Source organism: Anas acuta, chromosome 5 (assembly GCF_963932015.1).
Source record: "Anas acuta chromosome 5, bAnaAcu1.1, whole genome shotgun sequence".
Lineage (NCBI taxonomy): Eukaryota > Metazoa > Chordata > Aves > Anseriformes > Anatidae > Anas > Anas acuta.
The window spans coordinates 54,848,776-54,871,416 of record NC_088983.1 but is presented as its reverse complement, the minus strand read 5'-3'; the positions used below and the strand labels follow the sequence as shown (position 1 = coordinate 54,871,416).

General features: G+C 36.6%; 1 protein-coding gene across 4 annotated transcripts in view; it reads right to left on the bottom strand.

Annotated features, from left to right (window-relative positions):
* NELL1 (neural EGFL like 1) overlaps positions 1-22,641 on the bottom strand; it is a 284,268-nt gene that overhangs the window by 46,273 nt on the left and 215,354 nt on the right. For all 4 annotated transcript variants that reach the window (XM_068684942.1, XM_068684943.1, XM_068684941.1 and 1 more), the window contains exon 15: positions 18,738-18,833. In XM_068684942.1, coding sequence (XP_068541043.1) covers positions 18,738-18,833 — 96 coding nt within the window. The remainder of the gene's footprint in view (positions 1-18,737; positions 18,834-22,641) is intronic.

The window sequence follows — 22,641 nt, the reverse complement described above, 5'->3', positions numbered from 1 at the left end:
CATTTTAGTAGGATTTTCAAGTTAAGAATACACAGATAAAAAAAAAAAAAAAGAGTGACAAAATCTACTTGCCAAGTCTGCGCTATTTAAAAAACACTTAATAACCTAACATCCGGCTAAACTCTCCACATTTTCTGTGAGTCTCTAAGGGGGTACGTGTGTCATTTTCTGGCACTGGAGTAACTGAGTTCTGAACCAGAATATTACTGATTCACTCACTCTATACATGACTCTCTGGGTTTTCTCTTCAGCAGCAGCCTGAGCTGCTACCAGTTCATGTTCCGTGACATTGGTGGGTCAGACATAAAGAAAATAAATAGCACAAAATGGCACACCTCATGTAAGGCAACACGTTTTTATACCATTTCTTTAGTGCTCTTGGTGCTCGATTAGTTTGTTTAGACTTCAGAAGACTGAAAAATCTCCAAAAGTACAGCGTTTCAAAAAACAAAAAAAGTTAAATCACACTGCATGTTCTGGGTGAGAAAGCAAAAACTCCATCCGCACCTCCTACAAACAAGTACAACAGTAATACTTGAATAATAGAATTCTAGTGTCCAAAACATTCAGACTCAAAGTACCAGGAGAAGTGATCTGATATTCAGGAGATTATCTATGGCTTTTGATTTGCACAGCAAGGACTGCATCCTGGCCTGGAAAGGATGTATCCTTGTCTAGAAAGATCAAATAATCAGTCTTATAGGATACATACTTATGCTTGTCTTTATATATATATTGATTCAAGTTGAAGCCTGACATAAATTTCAGATTGTTCTCCTTCCTAAAAAAAAAAATAATAAATAAATGTAAAATTGATAATGATGCAGTAATTTTGCATGGCAAAATACACTTTTTTTTTTCCTTTGGAATAAAGTAATTTATCTGGAATGCTAATTAACTAGGAGTCGTTTCTGAAATTCAAGATTTATAAATCTCCTTGATATGGCCATCCTTTTTTAATCATTTCCATTACACAGTCTCAGACCAGATGAGGTAAGATCAACAGACAACCTGGGGTGTGCAGTGAAAACAGACAATAATCTTGTTTTCAGCTGAGGATCAAAACAAGCTTTGAGAAAACCAACTCTGGGTTTTATTTTCTTATAGACGAAATGCATTTGTTTCCCTGTGTGCCTGAGCAGCAGGATATCTATGAGCAACCAACATAATGTATACTTCAAACCCAAAAGAGCTATCATTTATTTTAGTCACAGAGCACAAGAATCTGTCTTCACAAAGCAGCCTCTCCCCAACCTCCACAGACACTATTCACTGCATTTTAAGAATCAAGTCACAAAAATACATGGACCATCTTATCTAATTAGTACTCATAGAACTGAATGCAGCATTCCCTGAGCAGTATACGGATTTGAAACAATTTAAGTCTCTAGTTTGGCTGTTTGTTAGAGCTGAAAGACTTATGGTTTCCCTTCCTTTTCCCCCCTCTCTCCTATTTTGATTCTGTAAGATAAGGTAAATGCCAAAGAAATACATTGTTTAGCTGTAGAGATTAACAACAGTAAAGGGCAGAGGAAATGGATGAGGAAGTCAAAAATAGCTTGAATGCCTTGGCTCACCAAGAATAAAGCACACGCAAAATCGAGCAAAAAGATCAGTAAATATGAGTCAGCAGCACAACATTCTTAATCCAGAAGCAAGCAGGCTACGCTACAGTTGAAAGCCATCAATCACAGAGTACTTAAAATTGATGAGGGTGCCTCCTTGTATCAGTTACATATCAACACATTCAATCCTCTTTTCTAAATGTGAAGAAAGCATCTTGATTCTTTCAGCTCTGAGTAAGTCATTCTTTTAGCATCGAGACAACAGCCCACAAAAGGGTGAGCCACACTGAAGATTATGTTCTCATCAGTACTGTGAAGAGCCATGCCCAACTCTACTAACCTTCCTTCAGTAAAAAGAAAAACGTCAAACAACAATAGCCAAGGAATTCACAATTTTCAGCAGCAAGAAGAACATTCACTCGCAGATAAGCTGGCTGCCATTCGATTTATGAAATGCTGTACTTCTGGATATGCCCTGCAAAATCCAACACAAAGTCTACAGTAGGTATAAACAGCCAAAGGAGTCAAGAGAGCTTTGTTGACAAAGTAGACTGCATGGAGTCTTTTCAATTATGGGACCACTTTTCATATTACACTCACATCGGAAAGGAAGAGGAGGCAAAGACAAAAGGACAATTACGGTTTACAGCTCATCAAAGGGGTTTGTACGATCCATGTTTTAGTATTATTTTTCTTTCTATTCTTACCCACCCAATTTCCCCTCACACAGACAAAAAATCAATAAAGCAGCCAAATGTATGAAGTTGAGTGTGAGTTTAATTGGAAGCTGTGAAAAGAGATACCACATGTGGTATGACAGTTCTTCATTTTGCATTACTCTTGTAGCAGACAAAAATGACAATTTGGGAGGAGCAGCTGCCAGAGTAGTTACAGAGGCAAAAAAATAATAAAAATCTGTTGACAAAGAATTGAAACCCTGAGAACAGTTGTAAACAGTTCTTTCTCAGAAGCCCAGTGGTCAAACCACTGGCACATCTTCCATGCTTTCTTCCTCAAGACATCCAGTTGCAATTTAAAAACTAACATCTATATTTCAGATAATAAAATGGGAGTAAGCACTCTCCCAGGAAGCAGTACTCAAAGTTGGAGAGAAATGTCCCACAGCCACAATTTCAGTAAACCATCCTAGCACTCATGCACTAAGTCATTCTGCATGGGGAGCTTCTTTAGTTTTGTTTGTTTGTTTTTATTTGCATTATATCCCCCTTGCACACACAAAACACAAACCTGTTAATCATGGGCCTCAGGGAACCTAACAGGTGACAACAAATGTCTGAATGTCTGTCTCCACTTAATGCAGTATTAGTCATCAACCTGTTATATCAGACTAATTTAACGGTAAATGATGACACTTCCCTACCAATTTGATGAAAACAAGAGGTCACAAGATAGTCACAAGTGCTTTCTTTTAGAGAGAAGTTAAAAATCATTATATTCATAGACTGAGAGCTCACTCTGTCTGCGTGCTGGCCATATAGAATTTCTCTCCTTTTGGACAGAGACACATATTCCAGCCTCGCTCCACACAGGTCATGTTGAACAGTGTACGGGCAAGCTACAGTCAATCTTTGTCACTAGCAGACAAAAACAACCTGCACAAAATGTGGCATGAGAGAGTGTCAGGGAAGTCTGATGGCTCAAATAACAAGAACCATGTGCAGGATGTTTACCCTGCCACTTGTGTGCGTGCACTGAGCACCATTGCTGCTGGTGCTCTGCTGTCAGAAACTTCACGCCTACTCAAAACAGTAAATCTCCAGAATACTGAAGAACAAAGAAAATAATCCTAGGGAATTGCCTGCATTCTCTGAAATGAGACACGCAACAAATTTGTTTTCCTCATGAAAATATTGGGTTGCAAGACTTCAGTGCTTTCTGCACAGAAATACATTCCTTTCAGAAATCTTGAAATTCATTTCTACAATCTAGCTTAATACTAGAAACAACATATAGCATTTCAAAATACGATTTAATACTAGCATCTGTCGAGAGCAAATTGAATAAGAAAGTCTTCCAAACCAGGCTGAAGTCAATGAAAAGGCTAATCAGAGGAAATATACCTCTTTCAATTTCGAAACTTTGAATACTCGTTGCAGGAATGTCTTTTGCTGCATATTCCTCTTGGTTAAGTGCAAACTAGTAATATGGATAGTGTAATACAAGGCCTAAGAAGTTACAAGTGACATACATGCACAAAATTAGGGGCTTTCATTCAGAGATTATTTTCCATTATAATAACTTCTTGCCAGCTTCATTACTTGTATACTTCTGATGTAAACAGTTTTCAGTAATAAAGACAGCAAAACTGAAGGCAAGTTGCAGTCTTGAAAGAATCTTTCAGAATAAGGGACCAGAGAGAATCATATCCAATACCACAAATTGCATTACAGTGTAAACAAAATCTAACCCAGGTGAAATTAATAAAGCTGAAAATGACTGCATTAAATGAAGATGACAGGATGGAAACGTTTTCTATAAACATATAGCTCTATAATATATTCATAGCCAGCGGCATTAGCACAGTTTCAAACCAGCAGACAATTCCTCATTTTTAAACCTCTTTGCTAAAACAAATAATTACATCTACACATTCATTTTAAAGAAAAGACTCTCCTTTTAAATATTAATAAGCTGCTTTTTATAATGAATTCTAAATTACAGTAAGAAGTCCGGGACTTGGGTGGTTGGTTGCTGTTTTTTAAATCCAAAATACTTTGACAGTGTTATTCATTTGATAAATCTTATACGGTTATATGTTCACAGTCTGAAGGCAAATTTGCAGTACACCATGTTAGAAATTCTCCCATCTAAATGCTATAATACTCTCAGTATCAATGCTCAGTGCAAACAAAGAAATCAAAACCTTGATAGATGAAGCACCATGAAGATAGTATCATCTGTGCTACGTTATCTATCTGCATGACCACACAATCCATCTAACTGAAGAGGCAAATGTAAAAAATCACAATTCAAAAGCATCTTACCTCTTTTCACCACTCAGGTACTATTCTTCAAGCATTGCAGACACCTTCCTCTGCTCCAAAGAAAAGGAATTCACACTCCTTCCTAATGTAAACCTGACCAACATTCATATTTATCCCCACATAGGGTCCTCTAAAGTGATTTTGTATTATCATTATCCCCATCTGGATAAAATAATAAATCATGGAGAGAAAATTCAACAGATGTCTAGAAACTGTTTTGCACCATATCAGCATGCTGTTTTCTCGTGGAGCTGTATTTACAGTCATGAAGGTGCTCATAGAGAAATATTTTAGGAAAGTGTCCCAAGTCTGAAAAATCGTGACATCAACATTGCAATTAACGGTGCTGATGCACACAGAAAACCAAGATTAACACTGATGCACACAGAAAACCAAGATGAAAAAGACGACAAGTCCTCTTTTCCTCACTTGTTTTTACTTGATTGTGCAGCCCTTTATGCCCCTTGTCTGCCATCCTCTACCCCACTCTGAATTTGTATACATGCACAAAGGTAGCACAGATGAAACGTGGAAGTAGAATAATACAAATATTATTTTTATTCTACTTCACAGCTAGGTAAGAATTCCTTTCCAGAAGGAATTGTCTAATTCTAATTTTCTGGGATATATTGTTTCAGAACAGATACATGTTATTAGAAAACACAAAAAACTGCATTGGCAATAGCTAACTAGACAGTATGTTGTTTGAACTGATCTCCACAGAGCAAACATATGCATAAAAGACAAAATTATACTTTAGAATCAGTAATATATAACTTAGACACAGAAATCCTTGTTTTCTGAAAACAAGGGATGACCTATACCCCATGCTACACATACAGTCCCGTTAGTCTTGAAAGCATATTTTAACGGTATTTATATTTACACTGAATTTAGATTAGATTATCTCACTTCCAAATTACTTTCTGGAAGTAACAGAATGCTCACAGCAACACTGGGTGTTTTCAAGAAGGAAGTTTAAGAAAAAATAAATGAGAATTCATGAATACTGTGATTATCTGCCAACATTTACAAGTAATTTTTGCACCTCTTTCTCAAAAATTCTTAAAATACACATTGCTCTAGTCAAATACAAACTGTATTATACATGCATTATACATTACATATCCACAAAATACATAGGTACAACTAAATGGGTTGCTACTTTCTGAAAGCAGGAGGAAGCACAGCTGAATCAGCCCTTGATAGCTGTGTAACCCATTTGTCTGTTCAGTATAAACTTCTCTTTGCAGTAGACTTTACCTTGGTTGTTAAAAACACAAGCCCACAGAAAAACTTCTCTCTGCATTCTAAGATGGCGATGTCCTCAGTGCCATAACCTACAACCTTGCCAAATTCTGCAGGACCTTTACTTATGGAAGGGAACCCAAAACTCACAGTGTAAGTGCCAGGTGCCTTAGAAGAACAACCACAGGCAATTTCATAAAATAACTGATTACTAAAATCAGCTAACAGAAACAGCTACCTATGATATTCATCGTGCTTTAGTAGAACTGCAGGCAATTTCATAAAATAGCTGATTACTAAAATCAGCTAGCAGAAACAGCTACCTATGATATCCATCCTTTTTATACGACAAATTCATCAAGCCATTTCCAAAGAGACAATAATCTCTACGTCCATTAAGTGCCATGGTCCCTCATGTAGCTGCTATTTTATATGGTATCACAAAACCCAAGGTATTTTTAAAATCAACAATATCACAATTAAGTTGCATCATTATGGCTGACATGCTCCAAGTTGGAATCTACTGTTAGTCTGCTGGAAGACCTAGTTTGTCAATAATCTTACTTGTTTATAAGTGGGATTAAAAAAGACTATATAGTAATATATGATGAAATTGACTTCATAAAACATGTTCTGCGCTAACTCAGTGGCTCCTAGTTTCAGTGAGTACTTACTCATTTGCTAAAACGGATTGAACTTGAGGATCAAATCAGAGCATTATCTTGAGTCCAAAAGTTTGGAATCATCTAAGTATCTGTGAAAAAGCTGAGTACAGTTTTTAAACTCTATACACATTGTTTAAATATGCATATATATTTGATTATAGTGTCAGACAAATGACACAGATATTCTGTTACAAAATACTGTTATGAATATATATTATCACTTTATATTTATTCCATTATTTCCTTTGCATTAATTTACCCTTGGCTAGCATTTACAGCCAGCTGCTCTTACAGTGAACCGTTCTTTGCATCACTACTAGACAACTGAAATCATTAGGACTACGCATAATGTAAGACAACCCAGCGAGGTAAAGACTAACAAAGCATTTTATGACTGTCAGCTAAATTAAGTTTTCTAATAACCCTTTTCATCAAACTTTAAAGGTCAAGATTCTCAACCTGTTTCAATACAGTTGAGATTGGTATAAATCAAAAGATTATGGAAAACAAAAAGCATGTAATGTTTTATATCTTCAAAGACACAAGTATTTGGAGTTTTAAATTAAGGTTCATTTACATTTGATTTATATTTGAAAGTGATAAACAGGGAAAAGAAAAAACAAACCAACAAACAGTTATTTCCTGGTTTGGTTGGACCCTTTTTTTTCATGTCTTAAAATATTATCTTTCCTTCAGCAGAAAACTGAAAATCGTTGTTTAATTGTTACTCATAAAAGCAGTGTATGACATTTGTCATTTTTTTTAGCATTGATTGGCACAAAACCATTCCCTTAATTCTTTCCCAATTTTATTTCTCATTTTGGCCTAGAAACCTTGCCTATGCCCTTTAAGTCTGGCAGTTAATACACAGTAATATGAAGAATGAAATATGAAATCTAGAAATGAAAATATACCATATATAAATTTCTTCAGCTAGACTGAGTTTAGTATTCATGAAAAATATCACATCAAATGCAATCAAGTGAGGTGTCTTACAGTTCTCCACAAGAATCAACAGAGTAGCAATGTCAAAGGTAGTACATTTCCCATTTTGGTTGTTTCTTCCCCCTGAAGAACATCCTCCAAGAGGCCATTGCAAACTATTTTACAGTGATTCAGCTCACTGATGAAACTGTTCAGTAAGAGGACTAATAATTGACCAGTTTCATTTTGCTAGTTGTAGGAAGAAGGCATAATAATGCATTTAATACACTAACAAATTAAGTTAACACTCAGTAAGGAAACTTAATAGTGCGGTGACAACCTAAAACCTTAACAAATGGATATACCTTTTTGTAGTGACTAGTGGACTATTTCCTTCTTGTGTAATTTAGTTTTTTTGCTTTGTTTTGTTTTTGTTTTTACACATGTAAACTGCATATGATGGACGGATCTGAGAAAATCCCCCACAGTCGAATCTGTCAGACAGACATTACACGTAGGTATCAGAAAATCCTGGTCATTATTGATCAGACTCTGTATCCTAAGTGACCTACTATCATCTAGCTACACATACAACTTTCTTACATCTTATTGAGTATTTTGAGTATCGAACATACCTAATAAAGCCTGCTGAGAAAAGATGGGGGTGGAGAAGGGAGGGGTTGGAAAAAAAAGAGCTCTGTTTAAAAAGAAACATATGACTCAAAAGGGAGGCCTTAGGAATAACTAGGCATTATCACACTATATCTGACTCAATAGCCTATAAATGATTAATGGAAGCACTGAGGGAATTATTACTGCTATCAACACACACGTCTCACAAACTGCATCAGCTGTGAACTCTCTATATGAAGTTGGAAGAGAAACAAGATTTGAGATGAGAAGATGAAAAAAAACATTCTGAGGTATGAATTACATCTCTACTTTCTCCACACAGTAAACTGAAAAAAAAAATAAAAGCGAAAAAATCTGTGATGGACTTTCTCAGATTCTTAGGATGAGAGAGAAAAACCCCTAACTCTCTTTCTAGGAAATGTAAGCACAATTACTTCTGGTCAAAGAATTCCCTAAAGCAATTCCACCCTCCCCAGCCCCCTCCAAAAGGGGATCTTCATACAGCACCTTGTAATTGGAACTCAGTCTTTGTAACAGGTCATACAAGTGAAATACATGTACTGACCACACCTTCTGACTGATCAACAGCACGCCAATTTATATATTTTCTGAGCACTCAAGAAAAGAAAGAACTTTCTCCTCAAAGCTATTTCAGTTCTGAGCCCAAAAACTTTAATTGCTTTTCAAGGTTAGTGACTCAACTGCAAGGGAAAGCCTGTTGCCCACCCTGGCTCCTTGTTAAATAAAAAATAATAATAAAATAAATAAATAAATAAATAAAAGCTGTCTTTAAAATGAAAACAATCTATTTAATCTCCCTTTAACTGAGGAGTACCTACACTGACAACTCGAAGTTGTCCATCGTTTGGACGGCCTGTTAAACCAGTAGATACTTATAAAGAAGCTGAGTGGCTGCAGCACACGTGAAGGGGACACATGGGATCCTAAGCAGAGTTTGGGTGCCTCTCCTCTTTTCGCAGCTCATCAAAGAGCCTGACTGCTTACTAATAAGAAAATCCAGCGGGTGTGCAAGAATCTATACATGCTGGTGAACTCTGCCATCTGTGATGGAAATATCACTACTTCCAAGATGATGCAATGAGGACATTGGATGAGCTGAGCCTACAAGTTTGGACTCCACGTAAGAATCATTCACATTTACAACCATGTAACTGCTATCAAAAGCTGAAAGGATCTGTAACCTATCACAGAAACATAGCTCTCTCTGAAGTTAAAGCATAGGTGCTACTCCATGCTAACCAGACAGCTATTTCATGAGTGATTTCTCTGACTGACATTGCTAAAGAAGGCACAATGTAATTACCCAAGCTGAAATAGGATACAGGTTCAACAGGAACTTTAATGACCAGAAGTGTTTAGACCTTTCATTTTATGTCTCATTCAAAGGATAAATGAGTACCATTCCAAAGATTAGATTGCCAGCATACAGAAAATGTCTCTTCAGAAAAATCAAATAAGAAAGGAAATTTTACTCTTTCACATAAAACCCCTGCCATTTATGTTTGCATCTGAAGTGACCGATCTACTTAGTAGATATTAGATGTTGAAAGAAGTAATTCCGATGTTACACTGCTTAAATAGTGGAAAACTCCAGCTATTGAACTGACTTGCTAAACCAGAGATTCTCTTTTTAAAAGCAAAAAATGATTGGGGTATTTGAGAAGAGCTCTGTTTCTGCAAATGTGAAGGACCAAATAGATTTTTATCAGAACTTTATAAAAAGTTAAAAAACAAACAAACAAAAAAAAAACTTTGCTACCTAGTTCCTCGAGGTACATTATGACTTATTTTACAGCTATCTCAGCCATAAAGGAACTAGCAAAGAAAACATTCAACCAGAACAATCCACATTTCGTTTATGCCTCATATGAACCTTACATTAAGTGAAGCATTCCTTTAACACCTTGTGTTTCCTTTCACCAGGGTCTACAGGCACAAACGTTGTCTAATGAAAACAGGATCTTCACAGAGAGTTTACGAGCTCTGAATCTAGAACAGATTTTAACACCACACTTTCCAGGAAATGGATGCAGAGGTCTTTTTCACACCCAATAGGTATTACTCTACCGATTTTTTTGGTAATTCATCATCCATAATATACTGGATTATCCAGAAAAAAATCCAGCGCTAAGAGGAGTCTTCTGAAACATCATGCACTTTCTGCAGCAAAACAGATGTCACTATCAAACAACCAACAATGAAAACGTTTCACCTGATGCTGAAAAATCTTTGGAATGAAAAAGCAAGTTTGTAATGTTCCAGATCAATAAAACTTTGTATTTCTTTTCTTGTCTGTTAAAACACGTGAGTACAATCCTTAAGAAGGACTTGTTTTCTTGGGTCCATACACTGATTTTAATTCAGCTTCTTCTGTTTTAAGCTTTTATTCACTGTAGGAGTTCATAACTCCATTCTGCAACTGTGCTAAGAGCAAACTATTTAAAAAGGGGGCTACTGAAATTCAGAGTAACTTTAGGTGCTAACGAGAGTTCTTCAGTTAATAAAGAAAGGATGGCATTCCAGCAGTGTTTTAACTCATTCTCACCCCTTCTCCTAGAGAAAAATAACTGATATATTTATCCTATTGTACATGAGCTACAACAGGGCAAATGATCTACGCCATTTTATTTGCTTTCCAAGTATTTTATGAACATGGATGGAATCTCTTCCTCTGAATATCAATCCAATGAAATCAAACAGACGTGGCTGTTGATTTTGTGGTGTTGAATTACCCTCAGTAAAGGGAATAGGGTGTTGCCGGTTACCCCTACTTGTTTTTCTGTTGTATAACCTCCATTAGCTTATAGTGTCCTTCTTATACCATAATTTTTGAGGTGAAAAAAATTAGAAATTAAAAAAGAAAAACCTGAATTAGGTATCCAATACCACTAGAGCAACAGCATGTTGTTTTGCTCCACTCCTTTCACATCACAGTATTTCTTAAAGAACTAATGCTGAGATGCTGGTTCTGATTACAAAGATACATTTTCTCTCACTAAGTCTTGAATAACTTGAATGAGATTACTCATTAAATATGCTATGAAATAACTCATTATATTAAACTTTGGCTGAAATGTGGCTCTATATGGTAAACTTCCAAGCTGCACAATTTTTGTCAAGAGTGAATTATCTCCCCAGCTTGAATAGGACCTTACCCCTAGACCGACCAGGTTAGTTAGATTTGCACCATAGATCAATGTGTTAAAGGTGGCATATTTATCATTACAAATGCAACTAACATAGCTAATTCTACTTAACCCCCCGCCCCCCCACACAAAAAAAAAAAAAAATCTTTTATTTCACTAGAACAATTTATTTTTCATTTCACCTAATTGAACTGCACCAGATCCTCAGGCTTTCATGCAGGTGAAATCCTCCCTGAAACCAAGGGGAACTGCCTTAAAAAAAATGCAAGTTCCTCTCTATGCACACTCTGTACATCTCAAGTAATATTTCTAGGTTATCAGTAAATTTCAATATTCACGGTTGATTCCCCAGTCTACAGCAGGTTACTGATAAGAAAAAGATGGTAGAGAGCTTATTACAGTCAGAAATGTCCCCTAAATACCGTGTGTAGTCAGACAGACTAAGGCATTTTTTATTTAATATTTAGTTAGTCTACTATCTATTCTGATATCTTTCCATAGAAATATTCTGTTTTTCACATATAGATATCTGCCCTCAGGAAGCATAGAAGGGTGTCAGACTATCCTGACAAACTATAGCATTAAATATTATAAAATTAGCAGTAGCGCACTGCATTCAGAGCAGGCCTGTTTTTTGGGGGGGTTGGTTTGGTTTGGTTGTGTGTGTGTGTTTGTTTGTTTGTGCTTGTTTTTTTTTTTTTGTTTTGTTTTTTTAATTAACCAGAGTAAAATGACTAATCTGGCTCATTCATCATGAATTATGTATTTTAAAGCAACTATTTTTTTTCCAGTTCACATCCATATAGGATTGCTTCATATATGGAAACTTCCTAGTTGTCAAATGGAAGTTTCATAAATAGATGAATATTCTCAGCTAGGAAAGGACATGCGTTTCTTTCTCAGCTAGGAAAGAAACGCATGTCCTTTTAGGCTGTGAACACTGTCTTCCACCTCTGCATCTTCCAGGAATGTTACTAAGACCAGCCACACAGGCAACCTCCTTGTTGTGTAGGTACATCAACCTGATGTAGAACATCTTGAACAGGAATTGGGATACAAAGATGGCCAGCCAAGACATTATATAAAGGTATTTTTGTTATTGTATAAGGCAAGAGAACAAAAATTATAAAATCTGGGCTTGGATCTTCTCTGCAGTATAAAGTTTGATCAACAGAAATTACCTCTTCATTACATTGTTCTGTATGAATCCAAATGCAAATTAGATGTCAACTATCTAAATCTTGCCTTTCTCTTCTCTGAATAAAATTGCATCCTTAAGTGATACCTGACATGTACAGCTAGCATACAGACACTGGCTGGGGGAGGAAAGTAAAATTTAGGTGGAGAAATTTGAATTGTGGGAACCTAGAGTAGTGTGCATTATCCCAACTAGGATATGCAAAATTGTACAACCCTATTCTTAAGTACACGTTTTGGGGATCTGAGAGAATAGAAAAGAATTTTCTTTGACTTAAAAAAAAAAACAAAAAAAAAACCCTCTCCCCCTCTCACCAAATCAGAAGACTATGAAAGAGATTTTATGACCACAAGTCATACAAGTAATAAAACATTAGAATATTAGAATCATTTGTTAGCTGGGATGTCAAGGTATCATCTCAGCTAACAGCAGAGATTAATATAGGTGATATTGCTTTCATTAAAATCAAACAGAAGTATATATACTCAGACACTTGAATATTACCAATACAGCAACATAAAATTATCCCTTGGAAATAAATAAATAAATAAATGCAGTCACTGCTTAATGTTACTCCTGGCTTTTAAACTTCAATTTTTGCAGTACACAAGGCAGTGTAAGCACTACAAAAAACGAGTCCAATCTCCCCAGCCATGGGGATAAGTGCTGTTCCTGGTCCGGGAGATTTCACTTTTCTTTGGCTTGGCAGTGTGAGAAAGAACTTCCCCCCCCTTTGAGAGTTATTTGTTGATTTGCAGGCAGATGTCCCCTTGATCCTTAGAGACTGTCTTAATCAGATTTTTCTAGTAGATATTCTTTCATCTACTCCCTGATATCTTTACAAATGACAACTTTGTTTCTTCTATCATATTAAGATATCACCTCTTGCCATTTTGCAATAAGCACCGCTGGGGCAAATGCTGTAAACAGCTTGGCAGCAAATGGAGTAGGGTAACCTCAGCCACCTGGAGCATCTGCCTTCTCTGGATCTGTCACACTCTCAGGAGTGTTGTATCAGCCACAATCACCATTTTCCGTAATAAGTTAAACATTGCTCACTTCAGCCCTCTTATATTGCACTGTATAGGCTTTGCCTCACCTTGAAATGAGACACTTTAGAAAGAATCTAATGCAAAGCCTTGTGCCTACAGCTGCACAGCTGGTTTGTTTCCCAAAATAAACCTTGCTTCATTTTTTACAAAATATCCTTAGATAGAGAACGTAGGGAGTTTTGACATTTAGCTTACTGTACTCACTGAAAATCTTTTTCTCGGTTTTGCTTTGGGTTTTGTTTGTTTGTTTGTTTTTTTAAACCAGGTTCCTCAACTGAAATGTCTTTGATAGCTACACACCTAAAGATTGATCCAGCTCAGGAATCAAAGAAATAGCACATGGGAAGACAGTTCTCACATTTCTTTCTATTTCCAGGGTCCAAAGGAATAGACTATAGGGATTTTTACCCAAAGGACTGCAGAAGACAAGAAATTCCAGAAGAAGCAATTTAAGAGATGAGTCAACAAAGCAGTACGCAGTGTCTAGATGACAACTCCAGATACTGCAAGCTAATATGAAACAAACAAACTAAAGGCCTCCTCATTTTCCTGACAGTTACATGACACATCCAACTTCAAGATATAAGCATTTCAGCGTTCCATTGTGCACCTGTGAAAACCACACTGCACTGAAGAATCCTTAGGTAAGTAATACAGCAATGCAAGAGTTGATTTATTTTTTTTGTCATTCACAAGTATGATCAGTGGGATTCAGAGCACATTTCTCAGCCATGGTACATACCAAAAAATGACCTCTCCCCTCAATGTCAGACAATCTTTTGCACACATGGTCCAAAACCACACACAAAAAATATAACCTCAGTAACTATCACCTCCTAATGCTTCTCTGTCATATCTTACCTTTACTTCTGTTTACAGTCAGCAGGCAATTCTTTGACACCATTTACCCATTTGATAAGGAAAAAAAAAAAAAAATAAAAGTTTACCTTCACTTTAGAAAGATAGATAAAACTACAACAAAAAAAATTATCTCTCTGAGCTCTAGTCAATACACAGTCCTTCTTATCTACCAGAATCATATTCCTCATGCAGTGTATACCAGCTCAGACAATAGCTTTCATAAGCCAGGGGAACAAAGACTTGGTGCAATTTTAGACATGTTGCTCGAGCAGTGCAAAAGCCCTCCTGCAGCTTCAGGGGAAAAAAATTAAAAAATAAAAAATTAACTTGCCTCTAGCTAGGAACTTGCTTCTTCAAACTTTTTTGCTCTTTCCTTCTTATTGCCCAAGTTCTAATTCATGCAGGAGGTACTATAAAGAAGTGGCTTATATTTGAGTATCAACTGGATTGTGCCTAGGAACCAGCTGGAGTCTGGGGTATCTAGCCCAGGATGACAGTCTGCTTTCCCATGTCTGCTCTCCTCCTGTGTTTCTGTGCTGGACACCTACTCTCAACTTGTTGTGTAATGCCAGGATCTAACTTCCTTAACTGAAATGTCTGTAACCACTGAACACCATCACAGAGCTGTATTGAAGACGGTGGGTATTTCTTAGGCCCATACACAGAACTCCTTCACATGCATGTAGGTGTTCGAGGGGTGCCTGCAACATACTGTAGGTTCAATCATTTGCTTACTCCCATCTTTTGATATTCTACACTGTTATGCCTAACTCATTCTCAGTGCTTCATCAGTGGCAGTAATGACGAACATTCCACAAATACAGAATAATAGCACAGCCTGTCTACAAAACCAACGGTACAACTCCACTGACCTGTGGTTCACCCACTGTGAGAGAAAAGCAGCTCAATGAATTATGGGATTATATTTATTTTAAAATATTGCTAAAACATTGGAGAAAACATTCCTGGATGAAAAAGTAGGGCATTTGACTCCATGCTGCCAACTACTCTCAGAGCATTGTGTTTGCACTCCTCTCTGCACAGCAAAATGTCTCTTGGAAGCATTTAACAGGGATCCCTGCCAAGAATGCACCTGGGCTTAAGCCAACAGAATTACATACATTTAAGGATGCGCATCTCCAGCTCAGCAGCCAGGTGTATATATGCTAGAACCATACAGCAATGCAAGCAAAAACTAACACAAAAACTTTCTAGCATAGGCATCACAACTATGTTAGTTATCACAAATGGTAATGATCACACAGATCATTTATTTCAGCCATGGTCAGATAAATAAAACAGACAAATAAAAAACTTAATCAGAAAATAGAATCAGTCTCTAAACAGAAAATGACAAGAAGTCTGTAAAAGGCATCAAGCTCACAGTTATAGAAAAAGCATTTATAAAGAATGGATTGAAAGAAATACTTGACAGTATCTCTGGATAACAATCTGCAGTTCACATTGCATGCAAATAGAAAAGGCAGCCCCACAACGGTGTTATGCGAATTCTGCATTTCAGGTAAAACAACTGGTAATAGCTAATTCTTCTCAGCAGCACGCTGAATTATGTATTTGTACATACACCTTAAATATGTATTTTAATTTCACCTTTTCAACTGCGTAAATTACCACTATATATCCCAGTCTTCTCAAATATCTCTGATTTTTTAATTAACCTAATATCATTTCAACCAGACAGTCAGAACAAATGAGTAACATATGATTCACATTCAGAAGGAAATGCACCTGCTTTTCAATGACCTTTCTAATTGATGGTTTGTTTTACCCTTTCCATGACGTTAAAGCCAATTTGGGTCACACCGTTTTCAGCTAGTGAGGAGTCCTTTCAGCTCACAAATAATGTATGAAGGATTGCTGTGCTGTTGGTTTGAAGGACATCTTTAAATGCAGCTTGGTGAATAGAATACATTACCCAAACACATCAGTTTACTTCAGATATACATCATCTCACCAGTTTCCATCAGACAAGATTTTAACAGGAATGTTTGATTTAAAGTCATGTCCCACCATTTCACAGCCTTCAAACTATGTCATGATTGAGGGAGTGGTACCATATGTTAAACACAACTGTTTATTTCTAACACTACATACAACAGAAGGAAAACAAATAAAGAAACAAATGTTTTTTGAATACCTTAGATGTTCTCCAATAAAACTGCAGCAAAATGAAGAGAGGCTATGAAGGAAGTCTTCTCTGACCTCCCATTCCTGACACTATTGCATACTCGAGGAACAAGTAGGTAAGCAAAAGGGTCTGCTTCAAAGATGGTTCATCACCTTTCTACTCTCAATACATATTTTTTTGTAGTTTTTCCAGGACATGTACCTTCAGATGGCTGAAGCTGTTAGAGACCTGACATTCACTTAGCTACTGAAATACACATACAACATAACATATATCAGCTAAAGCTTTCAAAGACACTAATACAACTAAAATATGACTTCTCATATTCAAAGCAAATTCAAATTTCTCAATGTTATCATCATTAGCTTGAGTGGTAGACTATTGATAATCCTACACATCCAACGAATAAAAAAATAATCCAGTCATATAGATTTTATACACAGAAGCAAGCTCTATACCTCTAAATTTACTGATATACCTACCGAGTGTCCCTTGTCTGCCATGTTACCTTTACTTGGTGTGCTAACTCACCCTTTAGATCAAAAAAATACACAAGCATGAAAAACATAGCCTTCAATTGTGGTTATGTCATCCATTTATCAATCTTAAACCATTGCTTCATCAATTTAAAGACTCTGTATTCTAGTTACGGGAATCCCTTTACAGCTATAAGAAGAAAGATGCTTTAAAGATTCATGTGTGAAAGACAGGCGGTTGAGCTGAAAGCTGGCCTAAAGCCACCAGCTCCCTGAGTCGGCAGGGAACCCTTGGGCAAAGCAGGTGCTGGTTTTGTAGAACCATATTTACACATCCATACAACACATCCCAGGTATCCTGAATCACTCTGAATGTATTTGTACCCTCTGAATTACAGACATTTTCGAAAGGAATGGACAAACTATACATGAGAGAGGCGAACTAGCAGGATTAGAGTGGGGCTCTAAGGCAGGTTTTCTTGTATTACCTCCCCATATATATTGTCTGCACTTATTGCTGAATGTCAGGAGGCTTGGGAGCTTGGTTCTGTTCAAAACAAATAACCCAAAGGCTATAGGCAAGCAAAATGCAGTACTCAAATTAATTCAAGATGATATGAAAAAATTCATGTCCTAGTTCATTCCCAAATCATTAGAAACAATGCTGACAACTAGAAACTATGGGATTTTATTATACAGTGATTTAAGTACATCCATAAAAAGCTTTAGGAGTTTTCAGAAGCTACTCAAAGCACATTTGTTGACAATTGGATTTAAATTACTTTCTATTATAGCAGAACAGACACGTATTAAACAGACACTGTTATACACTAATTATTGGACAGTCTCTGGATAACAAGTGGTTCCAGTGATTTAACGTGCCCTTTAATGGTTATTTCTTTTTTTTTCTTCCATAAAAAAAAACAGCTTGTCAATTATAAGCTCACCCATACTAGCATCATCCAACTTGCATTAACAATTCACTTTATTTCCACCAGTAAAGTATAAAGATTTACTAACAAACTTGCTAAACAGAAAACTGTCACTGGGTTATTTAAATGAAATTCAATTGCAATAAATACAGACCAAGATAAAATATAAAATCTGCTTTTTAGAGAATCTAATCAGAGTACTACATGGAATCCTATAACATTCCTTCCTTCTAACTTCAGGTAGACAACGAACCAGATCTCTGTGAGAAAAACAGAAAGGTGGACCTATGGAAGAGGGTGCCAGGATCAGATCTTGAAATGGAAAGAATTTGACATAAAGCTGAAAGGAATCAAAGAATCACTAGTATGATACACTTCAACTTAAGGTCCTATGGAAATCGATGTCCTCAGTGACTTGGAAACAAAGCAAACCTTAAAAATCCAACAACTTGAATTAAGTAGAATTATTTAACAAAAATTCCAGTGAAAAGCAAGCATCCCAATTCAGGTCCAATGTGCCAAATAGATTCAGAAAAAAACAAAAGGTGACCTTGAGCTCGCACCACAGAAGATAGGTGGAGTAAATATTTTTCATTTACCTTTCTCCATAATTAATTAGAAGTGTCCACTGGAAGCAAAATCAGACATCCCCAATCATTTAAAAATTTCCATGTTTAATGTAAGACTATCTTTCAGTTAGAAAAAGGCAGCTATGGAACAGCCAAAACATGTGTCTTCACTGAAGAGAAAATTTCAAGCAGATTGAGTTGAAAATACTACATTTTAAAGCAACTATTTCTTAATGCAGCATATCATATTTCTTATTACAAAAGAAGAAGAAAGCGTTTCAGCAAAGTTTTACCTTTCTCACAATGACTTCCTGTGAATCCAGAAGGGCAGACACATTTGTTAGGGGCTACACAAGTTCCACCATATCTGCATCCCTCTTCACAGAATGCTGAAAAATCAAAGGAACATGTGATACTACTTAATTTTTTTTCAGCCTATTATACATTTGCAAGGTACTAAGAAAAGCATCCTAATTCTAAGCAATTAACAGAATTCAGCATCCACCTGCAAACACAAAGAGGTTACTCACTTAAAAAGTGAGGAAAAATTTCAGATTACACCATAGGCAAACTACCTCACCAATAAAAGACTAATAACCATCTGGAAGAAGAAGAGAGGGAAAAATACAGTATACAATTTTAATGGGGCTGATACTTCAATTATACCCAATTTGAGTATTACAATTACAATGCTCTGGTGATCCACAGATAACAGGCTGGTCAGATGGTGTTAACTACTTGTTTCTCACTTCTGTCAAATAATACACTTCATTGAAAGGTCTGTAAATACAGCCTTTTCCTTTTTTAAAAAAATATTTTTAAGTTTAAATCACATTTTCAGGAATCGAAAAATTAATTAAGACTTTAGGCTTATGACTAAAAACAGAGAAGGGGTCAACCACAAGACAGCACCTCTGTCAAAGTGTGGTTCTTGACAAAAATGCACAAGTACTTCAGAAGTGCACTTGTCAGATATCTGAGTCGAAACAAATGATGGATCTCGGCTTTTCTAGCAAGCAGTGTGGCGTTCCTCTCACATATACAAGTTCAGCAGGAAGTCCACTAACTGTGAAAGAAGTATGCTTGAAATTTAATGCTATTTTTTCTTCCCTTTTTTCGCATGTGTATAAGGAGAGGAACTAGGACAAGAGAGGAAACTGCAAGCATCAGGGCATGATCAATTTTGCACTGTTAACGCCAGTAAAAACTTTGCTGAGGCTAAGGTCGGGCCCTGTACCCGCAAACACTCTCCCAACCCTCTCCTAGATATATATTGAACTTCACAAGTTACTCAGTGGGCTTAACTGCACTTATGAGGGAAGTTACAATTAATATTTAAACAGCAGCTCTCTGCACATCTAAGCTAATAACAGAATCACAAAGTGTTTTCTGCAAGCTAAAATCACAGATGGAGCGTTGGCAAAGAGATGTTACAAATGCTATGAAAAAGCTTGAAGTGCTAGATAACAGAACAAATGTTTTAGATTTATTTTCCAATGCACTAAAAAGAAAAATAAAGAGAGGAAAGTACTGAGGATTAGGAAGAATCTTTTTTAACTGTTAACCACTTAGAGGCAAAAGAGCACATCATTATACCTTGACTGAACCCATAGACTGCTATGTTCTAGTATAATTTGTAGCATGTCATACTGTTTTATGGAGAATAACACAGGGAGAGGAATGCTGAAGTGTTTTAGAGAAGATGGTAGTAAGAGAACATAAGCTCTCCTACGACTGGTGCAAGGCAGTGGTGGGAGAAAGTACTGCTCTTGCCCAGTAACACTTCCTGCTCATTGATGTGGGCGCTCCATGTGAGAATCTTCTGAAATATGTCTATTTTGAAACTGCTCAAAAGAGAAATATGGTTTAAGAAAAGCATTTTGTCATTTTTTCATATAAATATTTGTAGAGAAGTATAATTTTGCACAAAGCTGAAAGTAACTAGCATGAAATACAGCTGAAAAATTATGAAAAACATGATAAAATAAAAAAGCTGCTTTCTGTAGCTCTTGAAAAAATGCTCACTTCTGGTCTCGGCATTCTCAGAGGATGTTCAAGTTAAATTCTTCACCTACATTTTTTCTGTTTTGAAAACAAGAGGCAGCAGAGACTATCTTGAATTAGTAATAAATTTCTGCATGACTACAAAAGAATTAGAAATTGTGGCAGAGCAGATATAAAGGGAAAAAAAATAAATATATATATATATATAATCAGCTTCACTGACAAAAAGGAATAGCTTCTACATAACATATGCCACATTAAACTGGAAAAAAAAAACAATAGTGTTCTTAAAATAAAAAGAAGTTAGATGAGGAAAAAAAAAATTGTCATCTATAATAATCAGTTGTGTCCACCAAAAGTCATTAGAGCTGGAGGGAGATACATTTACTGATGGGAGGGGTAAGAGGGCTTCACTAAGAGCACTCACACTTTGCCATCATAACCGATACTGCAAATTTACTAATGTGAAATGTTTGCTTCTTACAATAAATCCTATTTATAGGCATGCACAGTTAGCTGGTGTTTTCTCCTGTTCTCTTTTAAGATAAATAAGATAAAAAGGTTAACAAGGTGGTATTGGCTATTTAAGAGATTTTCTCTTTAGTCTAAAAACTATGTTGTCTGCAGCAGCCAGGTCTCAACATCCGCAGGCACAGCCAGCTATGGTGTTCACATCCCAGAGAGAAAGACTGCAAGGCCTGCCATAGGTCAAAGTTCTCTCAGTCCTTCTATTCCTTCCTGCATGTCCATATCCAAACAAACCTCCTGTACATGTATCCGAATGTGCTTGCATTTTTTAAGCATTTTGAAATTCACTTCTCCTTAAGGTGTCACGCAGTAACAGTAGCAATGTAGAAAAGAAAACAAAACAAAACAAAACAAAAAAAAAAAAACTAGGAATCACTGTATTAGAAGTTTCTGTGAGAAGGGACTCTCTCTGTGCTGCTCAAGTGCACAAGGAATCACTGCGTCACTAGCCTGTCATATGGATGTAAGAGGGAGGACAGAGTTGGCGAAGAAGCTAGGCAATGGCTGTAAAAGAAAAGAACTGAATGCTCTTTTTCAATTTTTGCAGAAGCTGAAAAGGCCTCTGCAATCCAGACCAGCTGTTCTGAATGGCTTCTCTTGGTTCCTCAGGCTTTGGTGGATTTGGGGGAGGAGATTATTTCTTATAATTTTATGCAAGAAAATAAAATATCAGTGAAACCAACCACAATTGTCCCAAACAGCTTTCCTAAAAACTCTCTAATTCCTATATTGTAGGTTTGCAGGAAGTGGGAATGTTAAAACCACAAATCTCCAAACATCGTTACAAAATCAAAGTGTTTGTCTAAGGCCACTTTCCTTAATTGCCAGGAAAAGAGCCCACAGGATTATAAGGCAGCACTGATAGCACAACTCCAAATTTTAAGAATGCTCAAAGCCTCGCACGATAGGAACCCAATTTCAAACTTCGCTCATTTGAACTATTTTCTCTAACAGGTTTCTGCTGCTAGCTGAAACCTTTTAGAACATTTTATCAAAAATCATTCTTTTCCAACAAAGATATTTTTTCCTTTCTACTCTCAGTAGGAGAGATTAATTAAGGAAAATCTTTACAACACTTCTGTACCTATGTCTTATCGATGGACAAGAGGACCCAACAGGGAGCAGCTCAGTGACTGGATAGTAAATCAACTGGAGTGCCCAGGCTCTCATAGAACTACTTGCTTTAGCACTTACGCTTTGTCATACATCTTATGGGCTGTGGGGTCTAAGACTTGCATTGTAGTTTAGACCCTTCGAAATGAAAACTCTGTTATGGGGGGGAAGGCCCCAACAATACCACAAACTACCAGTTATAAACCTCAACTGCAGGCTCCCTCCTACTTAGAGCAAGTTAACAAAGAAAGATAAATCATGGTTGGGTCATACTTTTTTAATGTATTGCCATAAATAGATCTGATCTCAAAGTATTTGAAGGCTTCTTCCTCCAAAGTAAAAGCCATTTTCATATAAAGATCTTTGCTAAATAGACATAATTTCTCTACAGAGTTTTATTTTTGAAGCATTTCCTCCTCAATGATGGATCAGCAGGGTACGGAATCAGCTGAAATGAGCAATCTGTTGGATTTGCCATTTTTGTGAAATGTTGCAGGGACAGGGAAGTCTTACTGTGCAGCTCCACAAGGAGCCGCAGGAATACACCCACGG